Raw genomic sequence first — 19,076 nt, forward strand, 5'->3', positions numbered from 1 at the left:
AAATTATAAATGTTATGAAAATTTCTCGTATTACAGCACCATTATTTCAATGTCAATTTCTTTTAAGAATTCAAAAAATTTGAATATGTGTAATTGATTTTATCTTACCTACAATTATTCATACTCCTTGATCCAATATCATTATAATTTTATAATTACAAAAAAATTGCTGCAGATCGCATGACAGTAAAACCCATTTTAACGGCTTATGTTCAGTCAGAATTGTCACTTCACAACTAGCACCAAAATAATTATTTTTGCACTAATACTATTGGAAGTGTTTTTTGAATAATGTAGAATATACGCCATTTAACCTTATATTCCATATTTACCAACCCGCAGAACACCAGCCAGAATGATGGTTAGGAAATATTCAACCAAGGCTTCACCTCACAAAATTACTATATCGTATTTAATACTTTTACATTAAAACAGTGTGTCATGGAAGTTCAGTACAATCTATTTTATTTTGTCATTAACCTTTTGCTGCTTGACAAGATCCCATTATATTATAAAATAATTAACTGATACGCCCACCAACTGTTTAGCCTTGTTTTTGTGCCAATTCACGCGCCTTGGCGCGCTCCAATTTAGCAATGCGAGCCAAACTCTTGGAGCCCAGAATACCACCGCCCCAGTGTTTGCGGATCTCATCTTGACGGTCATTGTAGTTGGTCTTGACGGCCTCCAGGATCTTGGCAAAGTTCGCCTTATCGTTGGCTTCAACGTTTGTCAATGCCAAGGCTGTGCATGTTTTACGGCGCACCAACAAACCCAGACGTGCCTTGCCTTTAACAATGCAATAAGGCACACCCATTTTGCGGCAAAGTGCGGGAAGGAACAGAACCAGCTGCAATAACCAATTATTAAATGTTTTTATTATAAAAGCTTAAAATGAATTAGTTCAGTGATCATAACGATATATCAGCATGTCATATTTCAACAGCCAGCTATTGGGCACAATGCTCAATAGCTTCAGTTGAAGAAATTCAAGTTAACATCATTTAGAAAACCTTTGGACAACTGATTTGTTTTAAGTACTCACCTCCAAGGGGTCAACATCATGAGCGATAACGACTAGTTGAGCCTTCTTCTGTTCAACCAGCTTGGTCACAGTGTTTGTACCAGAACGCACGAAAGTAGGTTTCTTCTTGGGCTGTACATCCTTACCCTTAGCTTTAGCTTCAGCAATCTTCTTCAAACGTTGCTTTTTGGCCAAGGCCGATTCTGGGCGGTACTTCTCCAAAAGTTTGAACATTTTTACAGCAGTGGTTTTATCCAATGTTTGAGTAAATTGATGAATTGGAGGTGGCACCTTCAAGCGTTTTTGCAAAACAGCCTTTTGTCGCTGAATACGAATGTATTTGGGCCATTTCACGAAACGAGACAAGTCACGTTTGGGCTGGACATTCTGACCTGTAGAAAGTGGAAATTAATTATTTACAAGGGCCCAATAAAATATGATAATAGGAACACTCACCGATGCCAAAGTTTTTGGGACGCTTTTCGAAGAGTTGGTTTACAACTTTCTTCACCACAGGTTTCTTGACGGCCAATGGAGCTGGCGCAACCTTCTTAGTAACTGGCTTCTTCTTTGGTCTGGGCTATAAGAAGAATAAGTCGGTTAATACACTTATGCTATATGGCAATACGGATATAAACACTTGCACTCAAAAGTTCTAAGGAATTTTAGTCAATATAATTTCACACACACGACGACGTAGCCGCATTTAAACACTTATTTACCTTCTTCACCACCATTTTGGGTTGTTTTTAAAACGCGATGTAATAGAAAAAAGCAGATTTTAATAGCAACTCGAAACAAGAGCTGCTTCTTCGTCCGCTTGTCAAAAAGGTAAAGGAATCGTGATAGCGGAAACCGCAACAGTGTCAATGAAATGTCAAAATGAAATTTTCTGCAGCGGCATCTTCCGGCGAATGAATTAAGGCGCGTTTGTAGGTAGCGCATGAATAAAATACTTAAAAAACTATATGCGCTTAAATTAAATCAATATAATATTAATTGATATTTTTCAAATTATTGTATATGAAATAATGTCATGTAATACAATAGAGAATAATATTATACGCAGTATTTTGATGAATTATTGCGGTTGGAAATATCTAGAGGAATCTCTGAATAATTTTGACACCTTCTCGTTCGAAATATTGACTGGTAATAAGTAAAATAAAGTTCAAGGCTATTCTCTACCGTGTAAAAAATAGCTGTTTCAAGATTTCGATAGGCTTCTCATAGTGCTGATTACGGTAAGCTTGCGGCCAAATAAATATTATCAAGTAACAGTTGAGTTTTCGTCCAATCCCGTTCTAAGCACTATCAGTCTCATATCGAATTTGGAACGATATGGTTCCTAGTGTAAATGCTGCTATTACAGAATATGACTGAATCGTGAACTGAGACAAACCGCATTATGTGGTGTGGAGGGACTCGACAACTGCCCTTTTTATTTTAAGAATATAGGTATAGGCGTTTAGGTAGTGGGTGGTGGCTCCGATTTTTCCACCCATCCGATGGACAAGACAAATTCCAAAAATGTAACTCTCAATATTCTGGGATCCCTATGGGTTCAAAGAGAATACCTAAAAAAGTGTTATTGACTCTAAACACGCTTGTTGTTAAATGGAACTACTCATATATGTATGTATGTAAGTCTGAAAAAAAAAAAAAAAAAAAAATACGGTATGTAGCGGGAAAATAAGAGAAGAAATCAATACAAAAAAACAAGTATAATTGTCATTCTGGTATCAAAAACGTATATTTATATAGATTTTTGGGAGAATATAAAAATTATAGAAATATTTTTCGTGGCGACAAATTGATTATTTTGTTCAAAATAGTTATGTCATTAAGGTAGTAGCCCGATGTGACGGGTTCAAAAAATTTAATTTTTTTATTACATTTTTCGGAAGAAAAACATCTTAAAAATATACTATAAAAGTTTCAGACAGAAATTTTAATTATTGTTAAAGTTATAGCTAAAATAAGAGAGCGCGCCGTAGTGTGTATGAAAGCGTGTGACACGCCAGCAGCAGCTGCTCTGAAACTTTAAACGCGTTTTTCTCAAAACCATGTTTTCGAAATTTCGGGGAATCACTGACTCAAAACTATTCAACCGATTTGGCTAAAAATTTAACCCGTTATTCCAGACACACATATCTAGATTCCGGACCTTTAAAACATTTAATTTTTTAATAGTAAACTATTTAATTTAAACCATTTATGAAGAGAAAAAATTAGATTTTAAGAACTTTTTTTACAAGTCCGCCATTTTTTATTTTATTTTTATTTTTATGTAGTCTACAGAATAATAGTGTTTGAATTTTTTATTTCAGATAACTTTGAAAGGCTGAGTGTTTCCCCGAACCAACTCATCTTTTTTTTAAGGTCTCCACTTTGACGTCAAAATTTTTAAACAAATTAATATAAAATTAACTTTAAAATTTTTTTTTATGTACTTCAAAACACCAATAAAAACATGTAAAAACTTTAAAACGATCGCATTTTATTTTCTTTTTAAAAAAGATTCATGAAAAAACGTCGAAATTTCGGTCGTTACACCGGACTACTATCTTAATTTCTTATATTAGGAATATCTCATTTGCACCTTGGTTTTTATAACATTTGATAAGACCTTTTTAATGGAAGTGCTCGCATTACAAGAATACCCTTTAGTTTTATCAAGTAAAGCAAATATGACTAATAGATGGCGCTAATCATCAGTTTTCGATCACTTTGACAGACTGTTTCTTTGCTCTCTCCTTACTCTCTCCTTCATAGCTTTCGTATAATTTTAATTAGGATCACTTGATTTACTTTGATTGTCTACTGATTTGCATTACAAAAATGCTATTTAAAATATAAATACATTTTTGTAAGAAGAGTTTAATATTATTTAAAAAAGTATGTGTATTAAAAGTTTGAATTTAAATAAACAGTATTTTGAGTAAATAGCTAGGAGTAAATAGTTTTTTGTTGCAACTTAATGCAGTGCCACCATTTTTAATTTTCGTGTTTATTTTGTGATCGAAATTCTGTGTGTGATTTGGGATCAAGAAGTCCGAATGTATAACCGATCATGCTACGTACATACTATTTAAGACGTTGGTCATAGTTATGATTATGCAGCGGTGAAACAGAGGAAGTAGACATTACGGCTTTGTGCGACTAGCTTGCGCTAATGGCAGGTCATGGTTGCATTGGTGTGGGTGGTGGAGGAGGAGGAGGAGGAACTGGTGGAAGTGGAGGTAATGTAGGCGTTGGAAGTGGTGTGTGTGGAAATGGAGGAACTTCAAATGCAGGCGCGACCACCCATGCCGTGGTCGTGTGGGAATACGAGTCTGGTAATAGCAAATGGTTACCTTATAGCCCAGGTAATAAAATATGGGAAACAAATTTTAAGTGAGGAATTAGCAAAATTTTTTATTGGCATTGATTAGATGTCTCTCAACACTTGGAACGTGCGCATGCTAAGAAGCTAACACGTGTGCTTTTGAGTGATGCCGATCCACAACTCGAGCAATATTATGTGAATATACGAACCATGACACAAGAGTTGGAAGAAGATTCAGGATTTTCTACCATTAGTGTACGGCGTATGTTCTATGCACCCAGTTCCCCTCCAGGTAAGGGTACAAAATGGGAGCGGTTAGGCAGTGCAGGTCCTGGAGATTGGCATCCTTTCAATATGCATTTGCAGTGTATAATCGAAGATGCTTGGTCGAAGGTAAGCCTTTGCTAAAAGTTTTGAAATTTTTTTAGTTTGGTTCATAATCAATAATAATTTATATTAAATTTCTTAGGGAGAACAACGATTGGATCTTTGTAAAACAAGATTTAGTTCACCATACATCATTAATTTTTGTAATTTAACACAAATTCGTCAGCCGAATGGACCAATACGTAGCATTCGTCGTTCACAGCAAGCGCCTTACCCATTGGTAAAATTAACGCCACAAGAGCAACAAAAGTTAAATGGTAATTTTTTAGTATTTTGGAATAACATCTATAATGATTTTTTTACGAAAAGAATTAATACTTTAACCAAAACTTCTGCCGTAATAATAGATGCGAAACAGCTACAACAGCGCATTACATCGCATAACAATGGACTTCCCACGACATCGTTCTCTCATTCAAGTCGGCAGGCTCAGCCGTTGCCTCCAATGGCAGCGATGTCCGGTCAACATATTCCACATGGCCACCACCAGCAGCAACTACCGCAACTACACCACCATAGCCACCCCCACCTGCAAACATCTTCTGCGCATATGCATTCACAACATCGCAGCAAATCAAACAAAAAGAATGGAGAAATTTCCACTACGAATTTGCGGCACATTCTCAACAATCTGAACATATTTGGAAGTAGCACAAAAAGCGCCAGTCCGAATATGAACAACAATAGCAGTGCGGCAAAATCTGGGCAATCCATTGCTCCATCAGTAAATCATTTGGGCATGCAATTCACGCACCCGAAAACTACATTAACAGCGTCAATGAAGAGCCATCACAGTCGTTGTTCTGATGGTTCCTTACAGTCTCAGCGTAGCAGTCGTTTGGGTTCGCATCGGTCGCGTTCACGCACACGAGCTTCAGACACGGACACAAATAGCATGAAATCGACTCGACGCCCAAGTGTTGACACAGTTTCCACATATCTATCGCATGAAAGCAAAGAAAGTCTGCGCAGTCGCAATTTCGCCATATCTGTAAACGACCTGCTTGACTGTTCATTGGGTAGTGATGAGGTATTTATACCATCGTTGCCACCTTCCTCTCTGGGTGAGCGTGCACCGGCACCTCCACCTCTTCCACATCATGCGAGTTCTTTAAATTTACCACCTTCTGTTGGAACTGCCGGCGGTTCTGTTACAGTAGTAGCAACGCTTCACAACACTCATCATCAATCTCAGCAGCAGCTCGTATCGTCAGCGCAACAGTCGGCTATTGCTGGCTCAATTGTGGGTGTGGATCCTGCGAGCGATATGATTTCACGATTTGTTAGGGTCGCAGAGCCACCAGTGTGGCCTAACGCTCAGCCGTGTCCGATGTGTATGGAAGAGCTGGTGCAAAACGCGCAGAATCCCACCATTGCGTTAACTCGCTGTCAGCATTTAATGCATTTACAATGTCTCAATGGCATGATCATAGCGCAGCAAGGTGAAATGAGCAAGGTAAGATAACCAATAACCAGAGATTGAAAGCTCTCTCTGGAATATCATTTCATAAAAACTTCTTTATAAATGCTGCCATATACACAATTTGATTTTAGATGTGTAATAAGAACTTCTCGATCATAAATGTCTGCACTGTATAAAGTCTAGAGAAAATATTTTTTTCCATTCAATTCAATTAAACGTAAAAACTCATGTTTAATATTTTTTGCTTTTCAGAATCTTTTTATTGAATGTCCAGTGTGTGGCATCGTTTACGGCGAGAAAGTTGGTAATCAACCGAATGGAACTATGTCGTGGAGCATTATTAGTAAAAGTTTACCGGGACATGACGGTCAAAATACCATACAAATAGTTTACGAGTAATGAGTAACATATTTTTTAAGTTATCACAGCGATTACTAAACTAAAATATTTTCCAGTATTGCATCTGGCGTACAAACCGAAGAGCACCCACATCCAGGTAGAGCTTTCTTCGCTGTAGGATTCCCGCGTGTCTGCTACCTACCCGACTGCCCGCTTGGTCGCAAAGTATTGCGCTTCCTGAAAATTGCCTTTGACAGGCGCCTACTGTTTTCAATTGGCCGTTCGGTAACCACAGGCCGTGAAGATGTTGTAATTTGGAATAGTGTTGATCACAAAACACAATTCAATATGTTCCCAGATCCAACGTATTTACAACGTTGCATGCAACAGTTAGTACACTTGGGTGTTACAGATTAATATACGCCAGTTTGAATCATATAAGAAATGCCTACCGCATTATAGCATATTTCATATATCCATGAGATATGAAATTTTACTTTTATTATTATTTAATTAGAGTGCAATTTGAAAGTGTTTCAAAGTAAATTGTGTTTGAGTGGCTCGAACAATAAACAACCAAGTGACTTTTATGTTGCGGCACCTGTAAATTCTAAAGACAATGCTTGCTGAATTGCAGCATACATATATACATATTTTCATAAGCTTTAAAAGTGTAGATTTAACAAATTGATGAGACTTCCTTGAATGTTCTTCCATTTTACTTTGTATTTTTAGGTAGTTTTATTGCCATTAACACATGTATGTATGTATTTAGCTCAAATAGTTTTTTTTTATCATATAATATTTGTTCATTATTCACTACTAAGCAATTTATAATTCCTTCGTTGCGACATTGTGGCAATTTTTGCATACTATACACATACATAGATATTTTTAATATAGTATATATATGAGGTGCAACGGATTTGCGTTCTTCCATCGAATGTAGGCAATAAAAATAAATAGCATTAAGCAAGTTAATCAATATTGTGTGCCACCTTAGATAGTCTTACAATGAATCAACATTAGTTAAAGAAACACTCATAATGTTGAGGCAACTGTTACACAACATATTACATTCCCTACAATATTTATTTAGGGTGCGATAGCGGCAAACTTTTAGTAAAAAAAATACTTCCATTTGATTATATCCTAACCTAAAAAGTCGCTGTCGCTTATCTCAAGTATTGCCAAACGAATAAAATTTCTTTTTAATTAGAAAAGGTTTTTTTTCATAAAATATAAGCTATGTGAATCTCCTAGATGTTAAGGACCTTCTCCTGTGTAGATGTAAAGAAAAATATATATATTTGTGATTTTTTACGGCACGATTTTATCGGTTTTTTACTAGTTAAGAAGTGTTTCGTTATATTTTATAAATAAATCATTTGCATGTTTTAATAATACTTAAATGTGTAGGAATATGATCGTAAGTGGAACTGATTAGTTAGTTTTATTGAAATTTCCATGTGCCGCTGCTGAATATCTATTTTGTTTTTATTAAAAAAATAATCACATAACGTGGGCTTTTAGTTTAGTTTATAATTAGAATTTGAACTATTTTAATTTTTAAATTTAAAGTTAAGTTTAATTTTATGCACATGAAATTATTGTTTGAGTTAAGAAACATTTTTGCATTCCCTTTTTATGAATATAAATAAAAATCAACAACCGCTAATTTTAAAAAGAATCTAAGCATTTTTTAGGGATAGAACTTGAGAAATTAATTTTGTCTTTTTTTTGCCAATAATACTGGTTTACAAATATTTTCTTAACAAGGTGTGTTTTAGACTAATTTCCATTTGCTTTTTCAAGGAGGCGATTTCGAAATAGAGGCAAAAATTCTGCTTTTTGGATCTTCTTGCAGCTATTGCCAAACACTCCAGAAAACTCAATAATATAGGGTTTTCCAAACAGAGGCGTTCTTTTGATATTCAAAGAAAAGTGCTATTTTTTAATATAAATGATCGGATGTTTATTTCATTATAAAGAGGAAGGTATGTTGTTAATTGTGGAAAATAACATCAGGCAAATGAGCACCACGTCCACGCTTCAGGACAATCTTCTCATGAAATTTTCCATCACCGAATTGCAAAGTGGCTGTCCTATGTCCTCGATAGCCTCACGAATTCCATCTTTCTTGAATCGACCCTGGGGTGTTGGCGTAGGCCTTCTCGTGGCCCCAAAAAAAAAGTCAAAAGTCAAAGTTAAATCACAAGATCTCGGTGGCCAATTGGGATCACCTCTTCGAGAGATAGCACGGTCCGGAAACTTTTCCCGTAATCGATCAATGGTTTCGTTGCTAGTGTGGCACGCAGCGCCGTCTTGTTGAAAATAAACGTTGTCCAGATCAATACCATCCAATTCCGGCCATAAAAAATCGTTCATCATCTCTCTATAGCGCAATCCATTCACCAATAACACCTGTTATTGGAAAACCCTTACTAACCTATTATTGGAATCGGAATAGTACTTTTTGAGTTGCAGGTATTTAAATTAAAAAATGGCATTTTGCAGTTGTTTCGATAATTGTAAGATTTCATTCTTTTTTTTCGCTGAGAAATTTTGTAAAAAGTAATAGTTAATATCAAATACATTACGAAAATGAGAAGTTTAATAGCGCTCAAATCGGATAGAAAATGTAAAAGTTATGGGAAATTAAATAAAAGCGCAAATATGGCAAATTAAGTTAATAGGTAAATGTATATCATATATCATATGTATATCATATACATTATCAGTGTGGCTTTAGACCTGGAAAATAAACAATAGATCAGATATTCACAATACGCCAAGTCTTGGAAAAGACCCATGAAAGGAGAATCGACATACATACGATCAAAGAAGTTGCTAATATGCCACGATGTCTGAATTTTGTATGTGGCTATGCAAAATGGCGCTGCAATATCAGCAGCGTCGTCAGAATTGGGATGTACGTCTCCGAGCCGTTTTCTACCAAACGAGGTTTGAGACAGGGTGACTTGCTATCGTTTGACTTCTTTAACTAGAAAAGATCGCGCGAGCCGCAGAAATTAATCGCTCAGGCACAATTTTTATTTGAGTGCACAATTATTGACATCATCGGCCTGAACAACCGCGGATAAAGAGGCAAAGCGTATGGGTCTGGTGGTGAACGATGATTTTGAGGTTGTAAAAGACTTCGTTTATTTAGGAACCAGTATTAACATTGATAACAATGTTAGCCTTGAAATCCAACGTGGAATCTCTCTTGCCAACAAGTGCTACTTTGGACTAAGTAGGCAACTGAGCATTAAAGTCCTCTCTCGACGAACAAAACTAACATTCACCAAGGCTCATGCCCGTCCTAACGTATGGCACAGAAGCGTGGACGATGACAACATCCAATGAAGCGCCGCTTGGAGTGTTTGAGAGACAGATTCTGCGGCTACGCTGGCTAGGTCATGTCATCCGAAAGGATACAAATGCTCCGGCTCTGAAAGTATTCGATGCGGTACCAGCCGAAAAGATCAGGTGGAGAAGCATTTGGCTTCACTTAGTGTGTCCAACTGGCGCCGTTTAGCACGAGAAAAAAATTACTGGCGCGCTTTGTTAAACTCGACTGTAAGCGGATACCGCGCCGATGAAGAAGAAGAAGGTAGTATATGAAGACCATTTTACTCAAAAATAGGATGAGGGATGATAAATACAAAAATGGGTGTACGCGCCAATTATTATCAGCTTGTCGGTTCGTAGATTAACGAACTATTGAACTGCCTTGAGTTGAAAAAATGTATGAATGGCGCCGATACAAAGCCATGGAAGATTTCTCAAGAAGTTGCTATCCATGTTTCAATGAACAAAACGAGCATCTCTCCTAGAACTAGTGTGAAACTTTTTAAAATTTTAGACGATTCCTGATTTCCACAGTATTGAGATTTTCCAACTCATTAAAAAGTGGTCTGCCTAAAGGATGAGCAGGGCAGTGGCGCAGAAGGTACGAGATCGTCTCTTCCTCTTCGTCATGTATCTGCACGACCATCTTCTAGGCGTATCTGCGTATTAGGCAGTGCCCCTTTATAACGGAAATCAGTGTGCTAAGATTATACTAGTTTTAGTTTAGCAAAGTCTTCGTGCGTTAAGCTTTGAAAGTCGGTCATAATCGTTGCGCGATTCTGCAGTTGCGTTTGTTGTATTACTATAAGTTGCGTTATTAGCAGCACAGATTTGGATATTTTCATGAAGAGTAGTTTTGCGTTTCCACTAAAATGGGTACTTTGCATTTTAACTAATTAGGTGGAATGTGACGCAAGTGGCGAGTCAGGTCATAATTAATATGAATTTCTTTCAAAGATGGGTCGTGCACAGCACTGCACAGTTGAGGAGCAGAGCCTTGTTGTCTATCTTCGAAAACCAATAAATCGTACAGATTTATCACTGAGCCACTTGGACGGTCCAAAAATTTTGTTGTAAATGCCATTGAGCCCAAAAACTGTACAGAACGACGTGGTGGCAAAAAAAAGGACGTGCCCTACTGATAATTTAATTGTGACACTTGCCAAGAGGGATCCCTTTAAGTCATCAAAGGCGATTGCAGATAAAATCAGCAACGTAGTATCAGCGAGAATTGTACGGCGCACACTGGGGATTTTTGTACAGAGATGCGGAAAAAAGTATACATCCCGAAAAATATTTACATTTTTACTACTAACGAAGTTGTATATATTTGTGTATGAAAAGAACATGTTTAAAAACTATTTTTTAAAAAAATTAAAAAAAAAATTGTTTTTTAAAATTCATAATTTTTTTTTTTTTTTTTTTGTTCTTCCGGCTAAAATATATAAAAATATCGTACCCTAAATGAAAAATTAAAAATTGGAAGTCGGCTCAAGCAAAAGGAAAAAAAAACCACCTTGGGCTTTGAAGTTTTTTCTTAATCAGTTCAATACTATAAAAAATTATACTTTTGACATATCTATAAAAAAAAAACTGTAAGTCGGAGTTTAGTAATTCTTTTTGATTTTATTGTTGGTTCTATTCTGGAATTTAGAAATACCATTAAACATTGCGTAGGTGGTATGTTGCAAATTTGACTTTTTCCGCTAAATCCCCAGTGTGCGGCGTCAACTGTACAACATGAACCTACCAGGCGTAAAGTTCCTTTGTTGAAACAAGCAAATTTAAGGAAGAGGAAAAGTTTTGCTCAAAAGCACAAATCATGGTGTAGACCAGATAGTATGAAAAAATGAAAAAACAAATAAATTTATTTGGAAATTATGATGGGCGAAATGTCGGATGTACTAAAGCACAAGAGTTCTCTCAGCGGTTCACAAAAAAATAAACAGTGAAGCACGGTGGCGGCAACGTTATGATTTGGGGATATTTCTCTTAGTATGGAGTAAGACCTATTCATCTCATAACCAATAAAATGGACAAATTTATTTACAAAGACATAATTTAAGAAGGGATGCTACCATTTGCTGAGGAGAGTATGCTATTTCGGTGGTTTGATAGGGAGCTGAAAAGACGGTAAAAGGTCCGAATAATACGGCGGATGGTGAGTTCTTGAAGTGCGGCTTTGACGACTTGTGCAACATGGAGCCTGTCGTTCTCGTGAAGGAGTATGGTTTGACTATATCAATCAGGTATTTTTAGTGGAATAGCTTCATTCATGCGGTGTAGCTGGACAATGTAGAGCTCCTTGTTGAGCGTGGCATTATTTTCGAACATTTTCCAGTGCATCATGCTCTCCTATTCCCACCAAACACATATCATGACCTTCTTTGGATGAAGATTTGGCTTGGTTCACGGCTTTGGCGTATCTCCTGGATCCATCCACTCCTTTCTTTGTTTCATATTGATCTATACCCACCAAATCTCACCTTCCGTGACGACTCGATACAAAAAGCGCAGCCTTCTAATGCACCATGATATGCCAAAGATTTACTGTTAGCAAAGTGAAATGCTGTTTAAAACATAATTAAAAAATTCAACTTAGATAAAAATTGCATACTTTACTAATTTTGTAACACCATTTACAACATTTAGGAAGCTTTATCGCTACGCCCATTTTCGTAAATTAAGTTTTGGAATTTATTCAACCAGCGTTATGCTTGCATTTTAGCGTATTTTTCTATACAGGTGTGTGTGTAAATGCACTTTTGATTTTTCCTTGTGACAAAGTTGCTTTAACCTAAAATGGAAGGATGAACGAGGTAGTTGGAGTTGCAACAGCAATATAACTATCATTGCCATCAACGGTACGATCTTAGTGTTGTCACTTTTTCGGGTTGTTTCCATCTATAAATGGTGTACGATTCATATATGTGTGTAGATATGTATACGCATGCATTAGGAATGTCAATCCCGGGGTCTCCGGCATTGTTGTGCATAAATTTTATACATCGGTAAATGAAGCTTCCATCACAAAAATCCCCCTTTTTGAGAAAGGAAAAGCTTTATATGCAACATTGCTTTAAGCGTTTGCAATACCGTTTTTCTATAGGCCTCTTCTATTCGCCATTTCCCCGCTCACTATCTTTATGGTCAATTAACTTTGCGAAAAATTTGCATGCGAAAGCAACAAAAAAGGCCTCTTCTATTCGCCATTTCTCCGCTCGCTATCTTTATGCTCGATTAACTTGGCAAAAAATGTGCATGCGAAAGCAATAACAAAGTTATAGATCTTATTAAACTGGCATAACTCACAAACTTCGGGTAGTTTGATTAAGGAAATTAATATTTTTTGATGTTTTTCTTATTGGTTGTGATGAATGTTGAAACAGAACGGTGTCTCTCATCAGCTGACTATGGAACACATTAAGGGCAAGTTTGGATGATAACACTCTTAATTCGTAAGTTTTAAGACTACACTGTAATCAAAACAAATCACTATACATACAGGGTACATACGGTGGTTGAGGAGATGCATATATGTGGCTATAACTTCCCGAATCCATTGTTTTTCTTTTTGCTCTTTTTCAAACATAGAGGACTACAATTTGACTCTAACTAAATGAAGAGACATGCAGTTATCGTCTTTATATGAGCAAATCACACCGATTTAGAAATGTCCAATTTTCTTAAGTGCGGCAGTTCCTTCGTTCATAAGGTTCGCCACGAATTGGAAGCATCAAGCGGCTGGGTAGAATCTGTTGCAAACTGAAAAAACATGAGGAACATTCTGACACTGTCCGATCTGCAGAATTTATTCAACAAGTACAAGCGATCTTTGAATATCTTCGGTATAAACAAACACGAGAAGAGCGAGTTATCCGATCAAAATGCCTTTTAAACAAAACTAAGGTTTTTTTCCGACGAAACAAATTTTTACCAAGCCTAAAAGACCAAGCACAGAAATGAACAGAGTGACTGATGGCTATGTTCATGTTGGCTCCTGTTGTTATGTTTTTAGGTGTTGTGAGCAACAAAGAACATATCATGCCTCCACACTTTTTTACTCAAGGATTTCGATTGAATTCTGCTGCATATATCGATGTTATAGAGACAGTAGTGAAACCTTGGATTGACAGCCCATACATCTTTCGGTAAGACTCTGTTCCTTCACACAAAACGATGGCAACGCAGGATTCAATAGATTAAAATGTACCTGAGCACATAACGCCGAACTTATGGCCGCCTAACAACCCAGACCTTAATCCATTGGATTGCTACGTATGGGGCGTAGTTGCGCATGAAACCAATAAGCAGCCTCATAACACTATTTCTTCTGAGAAGGCAGCGATAAATACCGTTATGGTCAATATTAATGAGGAGCATTTGATTTGGGCATGCAATTGTTTCCAGACACGGATCGTGGAGGTTATTACAACTAATGGAAATTTTGTTGGATGCTTTTATAAATATATGTATTATAAGTTAATGATGTGTAAAAAATTCATGAAGTTTCATTAAATTTTGTTCAAAATATAGGGTGGGTCATGTAAAAATTGCTTTTTAAATCGGCTATAAAAAAAAACTAATCAATATTTTTTCAAACTTTTTTTTTATTTTGAAGATTGAACATTGTCATTTATGAGTGAAAAATAATATCGTTCAAATGACTGCCACGACTGGCTTTACAGTAGGCCATTCGATCAACCAAATTTTTAAGCAAATTTTCGATTGTTTGGGCTCCAATTTCATGAATGGCAACTTCGATTTCGTGTTTTAAAGCATCAATCGTCTCTGGATGGTTTGCATAGCATTTGCCCTTAACGGTTCCCCACAAAAAATAGTCCAACGGGCTTAAATCACAGCTCTGAGGCGGCCAATTGATATCGGAATTTCGGCTGATTATTCGGTTTTCAAAAACGGTAGCCAAAAATTCGAGTGTAACTTTGGCAGTGTGACAAGTTGCACCGTCCTGTTGAAACCAAATGTCGTCCATGTCATCCTATTCAATTTTTGGAAACAACTCGTTGAGCATGTCACGGTAACGCTCGCCATTTACTGTAACCGCGGCTCCCCGCTCATTTTCGAAAAAAAAATGGCCCGAGGATACCGCCAGACCAAAAACCGCACCAAACAGTGATTCGTTGTGGATGCATTTGCTTCTCTACAGTAACGTGTGGATTTTCTGAGCCCCAAATCCGACAATTTTGCTTATTGACGTAGCCACCGATGTGAAAATGAGCTTCATCAGAAAAGAAGAAGAAGACTCACCACTTTGGAAATAGGTTTTCAATACTTCCTGTCAAACCTTTAAGTAAATTATGAACACATTTGACATGTCATTTGTGTTACCATTCTCAAAAAAATAGGTGGTTCAAAAACAAACGCTATATGGCCCACCCTGTAAAAGCTATTTAGTTTTACTCCCAAGTATTTAAACCCCTATTTTGAGGGTACAGTGTGCCCGAATTCAATGAAATATGCACCAATTTGAAAAAAATAACTCTCTTTAGTGCAAAAATGGTAATCGCGATATATAGGGGGTGTGGCGCCTGACATGTAGATTAAAATGAGAAAACCAATATAATTTTAAAACCAATTAAGCTAGGGAACTGAAATTTGGCACGAATGCATAAATTTTATATACCGTACATATGGTGAAAAGTGGCAGGTATTGGAAAAGGGGATGTATCGCCCTGAACTGAAAACTTCATATTGCTTTTCTCGTTTATGCTAAGGTACCAAAAGTTCTTGCAGTTAAGCTTATATCTCATATTGTGTGTACAACAGTAATTTCAAATCAATTTTTATGTATCGTTATCAGGATTTGAAAAAAGATTGACATATTTTATCACAGGAAAAATTAAAAGAAAAATTAATAGGACTATGAATAAGTTCGTGCGGTTTTTTTTCGAAATTTGAAACTTTATTGACGTAAAATGGTTACAAATTTAATATTCAAAGTATTGTCCATCGCTTGCTACTACTTTTTCCCATCTTTCTGGCAATTCACGGATTCCCTTTGTGAAAAATTCGGTCGGTTTTGCCGCAATCCACGAATCGATCCATTTTTTGACTTCATCGTAATTACGGAAGTGCTGGTCAGCCAGGCCATGTTGCATCGATCGGAAGAGATAGTAATCGGATGGCGCAAGGTCTGGACTATACGGCGGGTGGGGTAGGACATCCCATTTGAGCGTTTCTAAATATGTTTGGACCACTTGTGCAACATGTGGCCGAGCATTGTCATGTTGCAAAATAACTTTGTCGTGTCTATCGGCGTATTGCGGCCGTTTTTCTCGCAGTGCTCGGCTCAAACGCATCAATTGTCGTCGGTAGACATCCCCCGTAATCGTTTCATTCGGTTTCAGTAGCTCATAATACACAACACCCAGCTGGTCCCACCAGATACACAGCATAACCTTCAGGCCATGAATATTCTGCGCCGACGCACACTGTGACTTTTTATCGTTTTAGGATGCCAAAATTAAAAAAAAAAAAGTTCTGCGAAAATGATTTTCTTTCGGTATGTTGTGTAAAAATGACCAAATTTTGCGACAGTGTACTTCAAATTTATCAAAACAATAGTTTTAAGAAAGATAACGGTTTACAAACACAAGCCGGGGCGTCAATTGAATAATTTTTATTTATTATCCGAACATCGCTGTGAATACGAATAAGTATCAATTTCATAAAATTGAGTATTTGCTGATTAAATTTCAACAATTTTGTACTTCAGGGGTAAGTAAGAGGATTATAAAGTTTTTACTATCGATACAAATCCGCTCAGTAAAATATCACTAAAACAACCATAGCTTAATATTATTTTTAATATTTTACTGAGAAAAACTGATATTGGTCCATCGAGTTCCGTCCATTCTTTAACAGCGAAACGACCTTTAGAATTCTGTGTTTCAGATACTGGAATAAAATTTTGCTACAATTTGCTACCAGAGCTTTAAAAGAAGTTTTCAGGGCGATTCCTCGGAAAGAACTTTTTGAAATTTGGCTGACGAGCTCACAAGAAACGCGTCGTGATGCGGTGTTAGAGGAAATTTTTGCGGTGATCGGAAGAGACGTGGATACTAAAAAGCTAGGAGAGCGTATAAAAAAACTGTGTTACCAATTTTCTTCAAAGTGGGAGGGGTCTTGCCGAGTTAAGGCCCGTGTTCTAGCCCGTAATTATAGTAGGTTTTCCAAGAGTGAAGAGTTTGGAAAATACCGTCTTGATGTTGGGCCATCAACTTCATCCTCTATTAGATCCAATGTAGGTAGACCACATGTGGCGTTTGCCTATTCTTCTCTTCGCACAAAGAAAAGAAAAGCAAAGAGTCTTTTAGCAGTATCAAATAGCGAACAAGTGTTAACGGAGGCACAAATGGGACTTAGATCAAACGCTAAGAGAAATTCCGCAATATTATTTAAAGAGCTGTGTTTGTCTTCACCGTCAAGAGGTACTGTGTTGAAAAAATCTCGACTTTTGAAAGATCGCAACAAAAGTTTATCGCCAGACCAAGCACTTGCGCTGATAATAGATGCAAATGATTCAACACATGACTATAATATGCATAGACAGCTACAGCAGAAATAAATCCCAAATTATATCCGTCGTATAACTGCATAAAAAGGGCCAAAGCTTTATGTTACCCAGAAAAAATCACAGTAACCGAAACGTATGCCGAAATTGAGTTGCAAGTACTTATTGATCATAGTATAAAAAGGTTGTGTAACGCACAAAAAGAAGTACTGCTGTCGATTCCCAGTATTCAAGAAGGTTTCGTGACTTTCAAATGGGGTTGCGATGGCTCGGAGCAAAAACGGTATAAGCAAAAGTTCAGCGAAGAAAATCAATCTGATAGCAGCATGTTTTTTGTTTCACTCGCACTTCTCCAAATGTATACTCTAGTTAATGAACGTAGAGTTGTTATATGGAGGAACCCTGTTCCATCATCAACCAGATATTTGTTAAATTTTTGTTTGAAAAAGAAACACGAGATGCTATTGTGAGAGAAGTAAAGATTGTGGAAGACCAAATTTCTAATCTTCTTCCTACAATAATTTAGATGGAAAATTTAAACTTTAAAGTTACTAGTACACTAATTTTGTGTATGATTGACGGTAAAGTATGTAATGCACTTTCAGCATATACCTCATCTCAAGCGTGTTATATTATATATGTGGTACTTCAGCGTAGGATATGAATAATTGCTTTCGAATAAGTGTTTATGTTTTGTTATGTTTAATCTTTAGAAACTGTTTATTGGCTTACTATTAATAAAATAAAGATTAGTGACATATTTATCATTGAAACAATTTGTGATTATCTCCTTCATTGAGCAGTATAATGTAGTATAAAAAGGTACCCAGGGGCTGTATGAAATCTTTTAAATATTAGTCATAAGCCTCTAAGCTAAAGGTAAGAAATCTAAACAATTTGTATTTAAATTGACACTGGAAAATGCTTTTAAAGTAGAAAATATGATTATGTGAAATTTCACCTTATATGTGGGCAAGGAGAAAAAGTGGGCGTATCACGCCCATTTTTATTCTCAAATCAGATTTAGGTATCTGCAACCACACTGCAAAATTTGAAATGAATTGCTCCATTGGTTTGGCTGTTATTAATTTTGGCATCCTAAAAGTGAAAAAAGTCACACTGTGCGACGTCGATGTTGAAGCATGGCCAGGGTATCCATACGTTGCCCGACGTTTTGGATTGTCGTAATGGACCCACTTTTCATCGCCAGTCACAATTCGATGCAAAAAACCCTTTCTTTTGTGCCGTTGAAGCAGTTGTTCGCATGCCATAAAACGGCGTTCAACGTCTCTTGGCTTCAATTCATACGGCACCCAATGGCCTACCTTTCGGATCATTCCCATGGCTTTTAAACGTTTGGAAATGGTTGATTGATCAACTCCCAAAGTTTTTGCAACCTCTTCTTGCGTTTGAGCCGGATCTTGATCGAGCAATTCCTCCAATTCGGTATCCATGAACTTTGGCGGCGCACCCTCGCGTTCTTCGTCTTCCAAGCCAAAATCACCACTTTTAAAGCGTGCAAACCACTTCTGGCACGTTCGCTCAGCTAGAGCATGCTCACCATAAACTTCCACCAAGATACGATGACTTTCGGCTGCTTTTTTCTTCATATTAAAATAATGAAGAAGAATTCCCCGCAAAAACACATTATTTGGCACGAAATTCGACATTTTCAAGTGTGGTAAAA

General features: G+C 36.9%; 2 protein-coding genes across 3 annotated transcripts; one reads left to right on the plus strand and one right to left on the minus strand.

The window, feature by feature from the left end:
• Positions 1 to 442: 442 nt before the first annotated feature.
• On the minus strand, positions 443 to 1,883 carry LOC129238669 (60S ribosomal protein L7a). The gene is made up of 4 exons (XM_054873770.1): positions 1,747 to 1,883; positions 1,481 to 1,604; positions 1,046 to 1,416; positions 443 to 850 (listed from the first exon to the last, which is right to left on the minus strand). Exons 1-4 carry the CDS (start codon positions 1,759 to 1,761, stop codon positions 545 to 547), a joined length of 816 nt encoding a protein of 271 aa, XP_054729745.1. The 5' UTR covers positions 1,762 to 1,883; the 3' UTR covers positions 443 to 544.
• Positions 1,884 to 3,845: 1,962 nt separating this feature from the next.
• Positions 3,846 to 8,151, plus strand: LOC129238684 (protein deltex). Of its 2 annotated transcripts, XM_054873794.1 has the most exons (6): positions 3,848 to 4,392; positions 4,459 to 4,745; positions 4,822 to 4,996; positions 5,087 to 6,195; positions 6,415 to 6,557; positions 6,618 to 8,149. In XM_054873794.1, exons 1-6 carry the CDS (start codon positions 4,200 to 4,202, stop codon positions 6,916 to 6,918), a joined length of 2,208 nt encoding a protein of 735 aa, XP_054729769.1. In that variant the 5' UTR covers positions 3,848 to 4,199; the 3' UTR covers positions 6,919 to 8,149. The 2 variants fall into 2 exon arrangements, with proteins under 2 accessions (XP_054729768.1, XP_054729769.1); XM_054873793.1 differs by having other exon boundaries at positions 3,846 to 4,392; positions 4,822 to 6,195; positions 6,618 to 8,151.
• Positions 8,152 to 19,076: the final 10,925 nt, after the last annotated feature.

The sequence above is a fragment of the Anastrepha obliqua genome, chromosome 2, assembly GCF_027943255.1.
Source record: "Anastrepha obliqua isolate idAnaObli1 chromosome 2, idAnaObli1_1.0, whole genome shotgun sequence".
In the NCBI taxonomy this organism is placed as follows: domain Eukaryota; kingdom Metazoa; phylum Arthropoda; class Insecta; order Diptera; family Tephritidae; genus Anastrepha; species Anastrepha obliqua.

Excerpts from the sequence above, each read along its gene's own strand:
- LOC129238669 (XM_054873770.1), bottom strand. Across the intron at positions 1,417-1,480 it reads TCCCAAAAACTTTGGCATCG|GTCAGAATGTCCAGCCCAAA; the intron begins GTGAGTGTTCCT and ends CACTTTCTACAG. Across the intron at positions 851-1,045 it reads ATGATGTTGACCCCTTGGAG|CTGGTTCTGTTCCTTCCCGC; the intron begins GTGAGTACTTAA and ends TGGTTATTGCAG.
- LOC129238684 (XM_054873793.1), top strand. The coding sequence starts at position 4,200 with ATGGCAGGTCATGGTTGCATTGGTGTGGGTGGTGGAGGAGGAGGAGGA. Across the intron at positions 4,393-4,458 it reads ATGGTTACCTTATAGCCCAG|ATGTCTCTCAACACTTGGAA; the intron begins GTAATAAAATAT and ends GGCATTGATTAG. Across the intron at positions 6,558-6,617 it reads ACCATACAAATAGTTTACGA|TATTGCATCTGGCGTACAAA; the intron begins GTAATGAGTAAC and ends AATATTTTCCAG.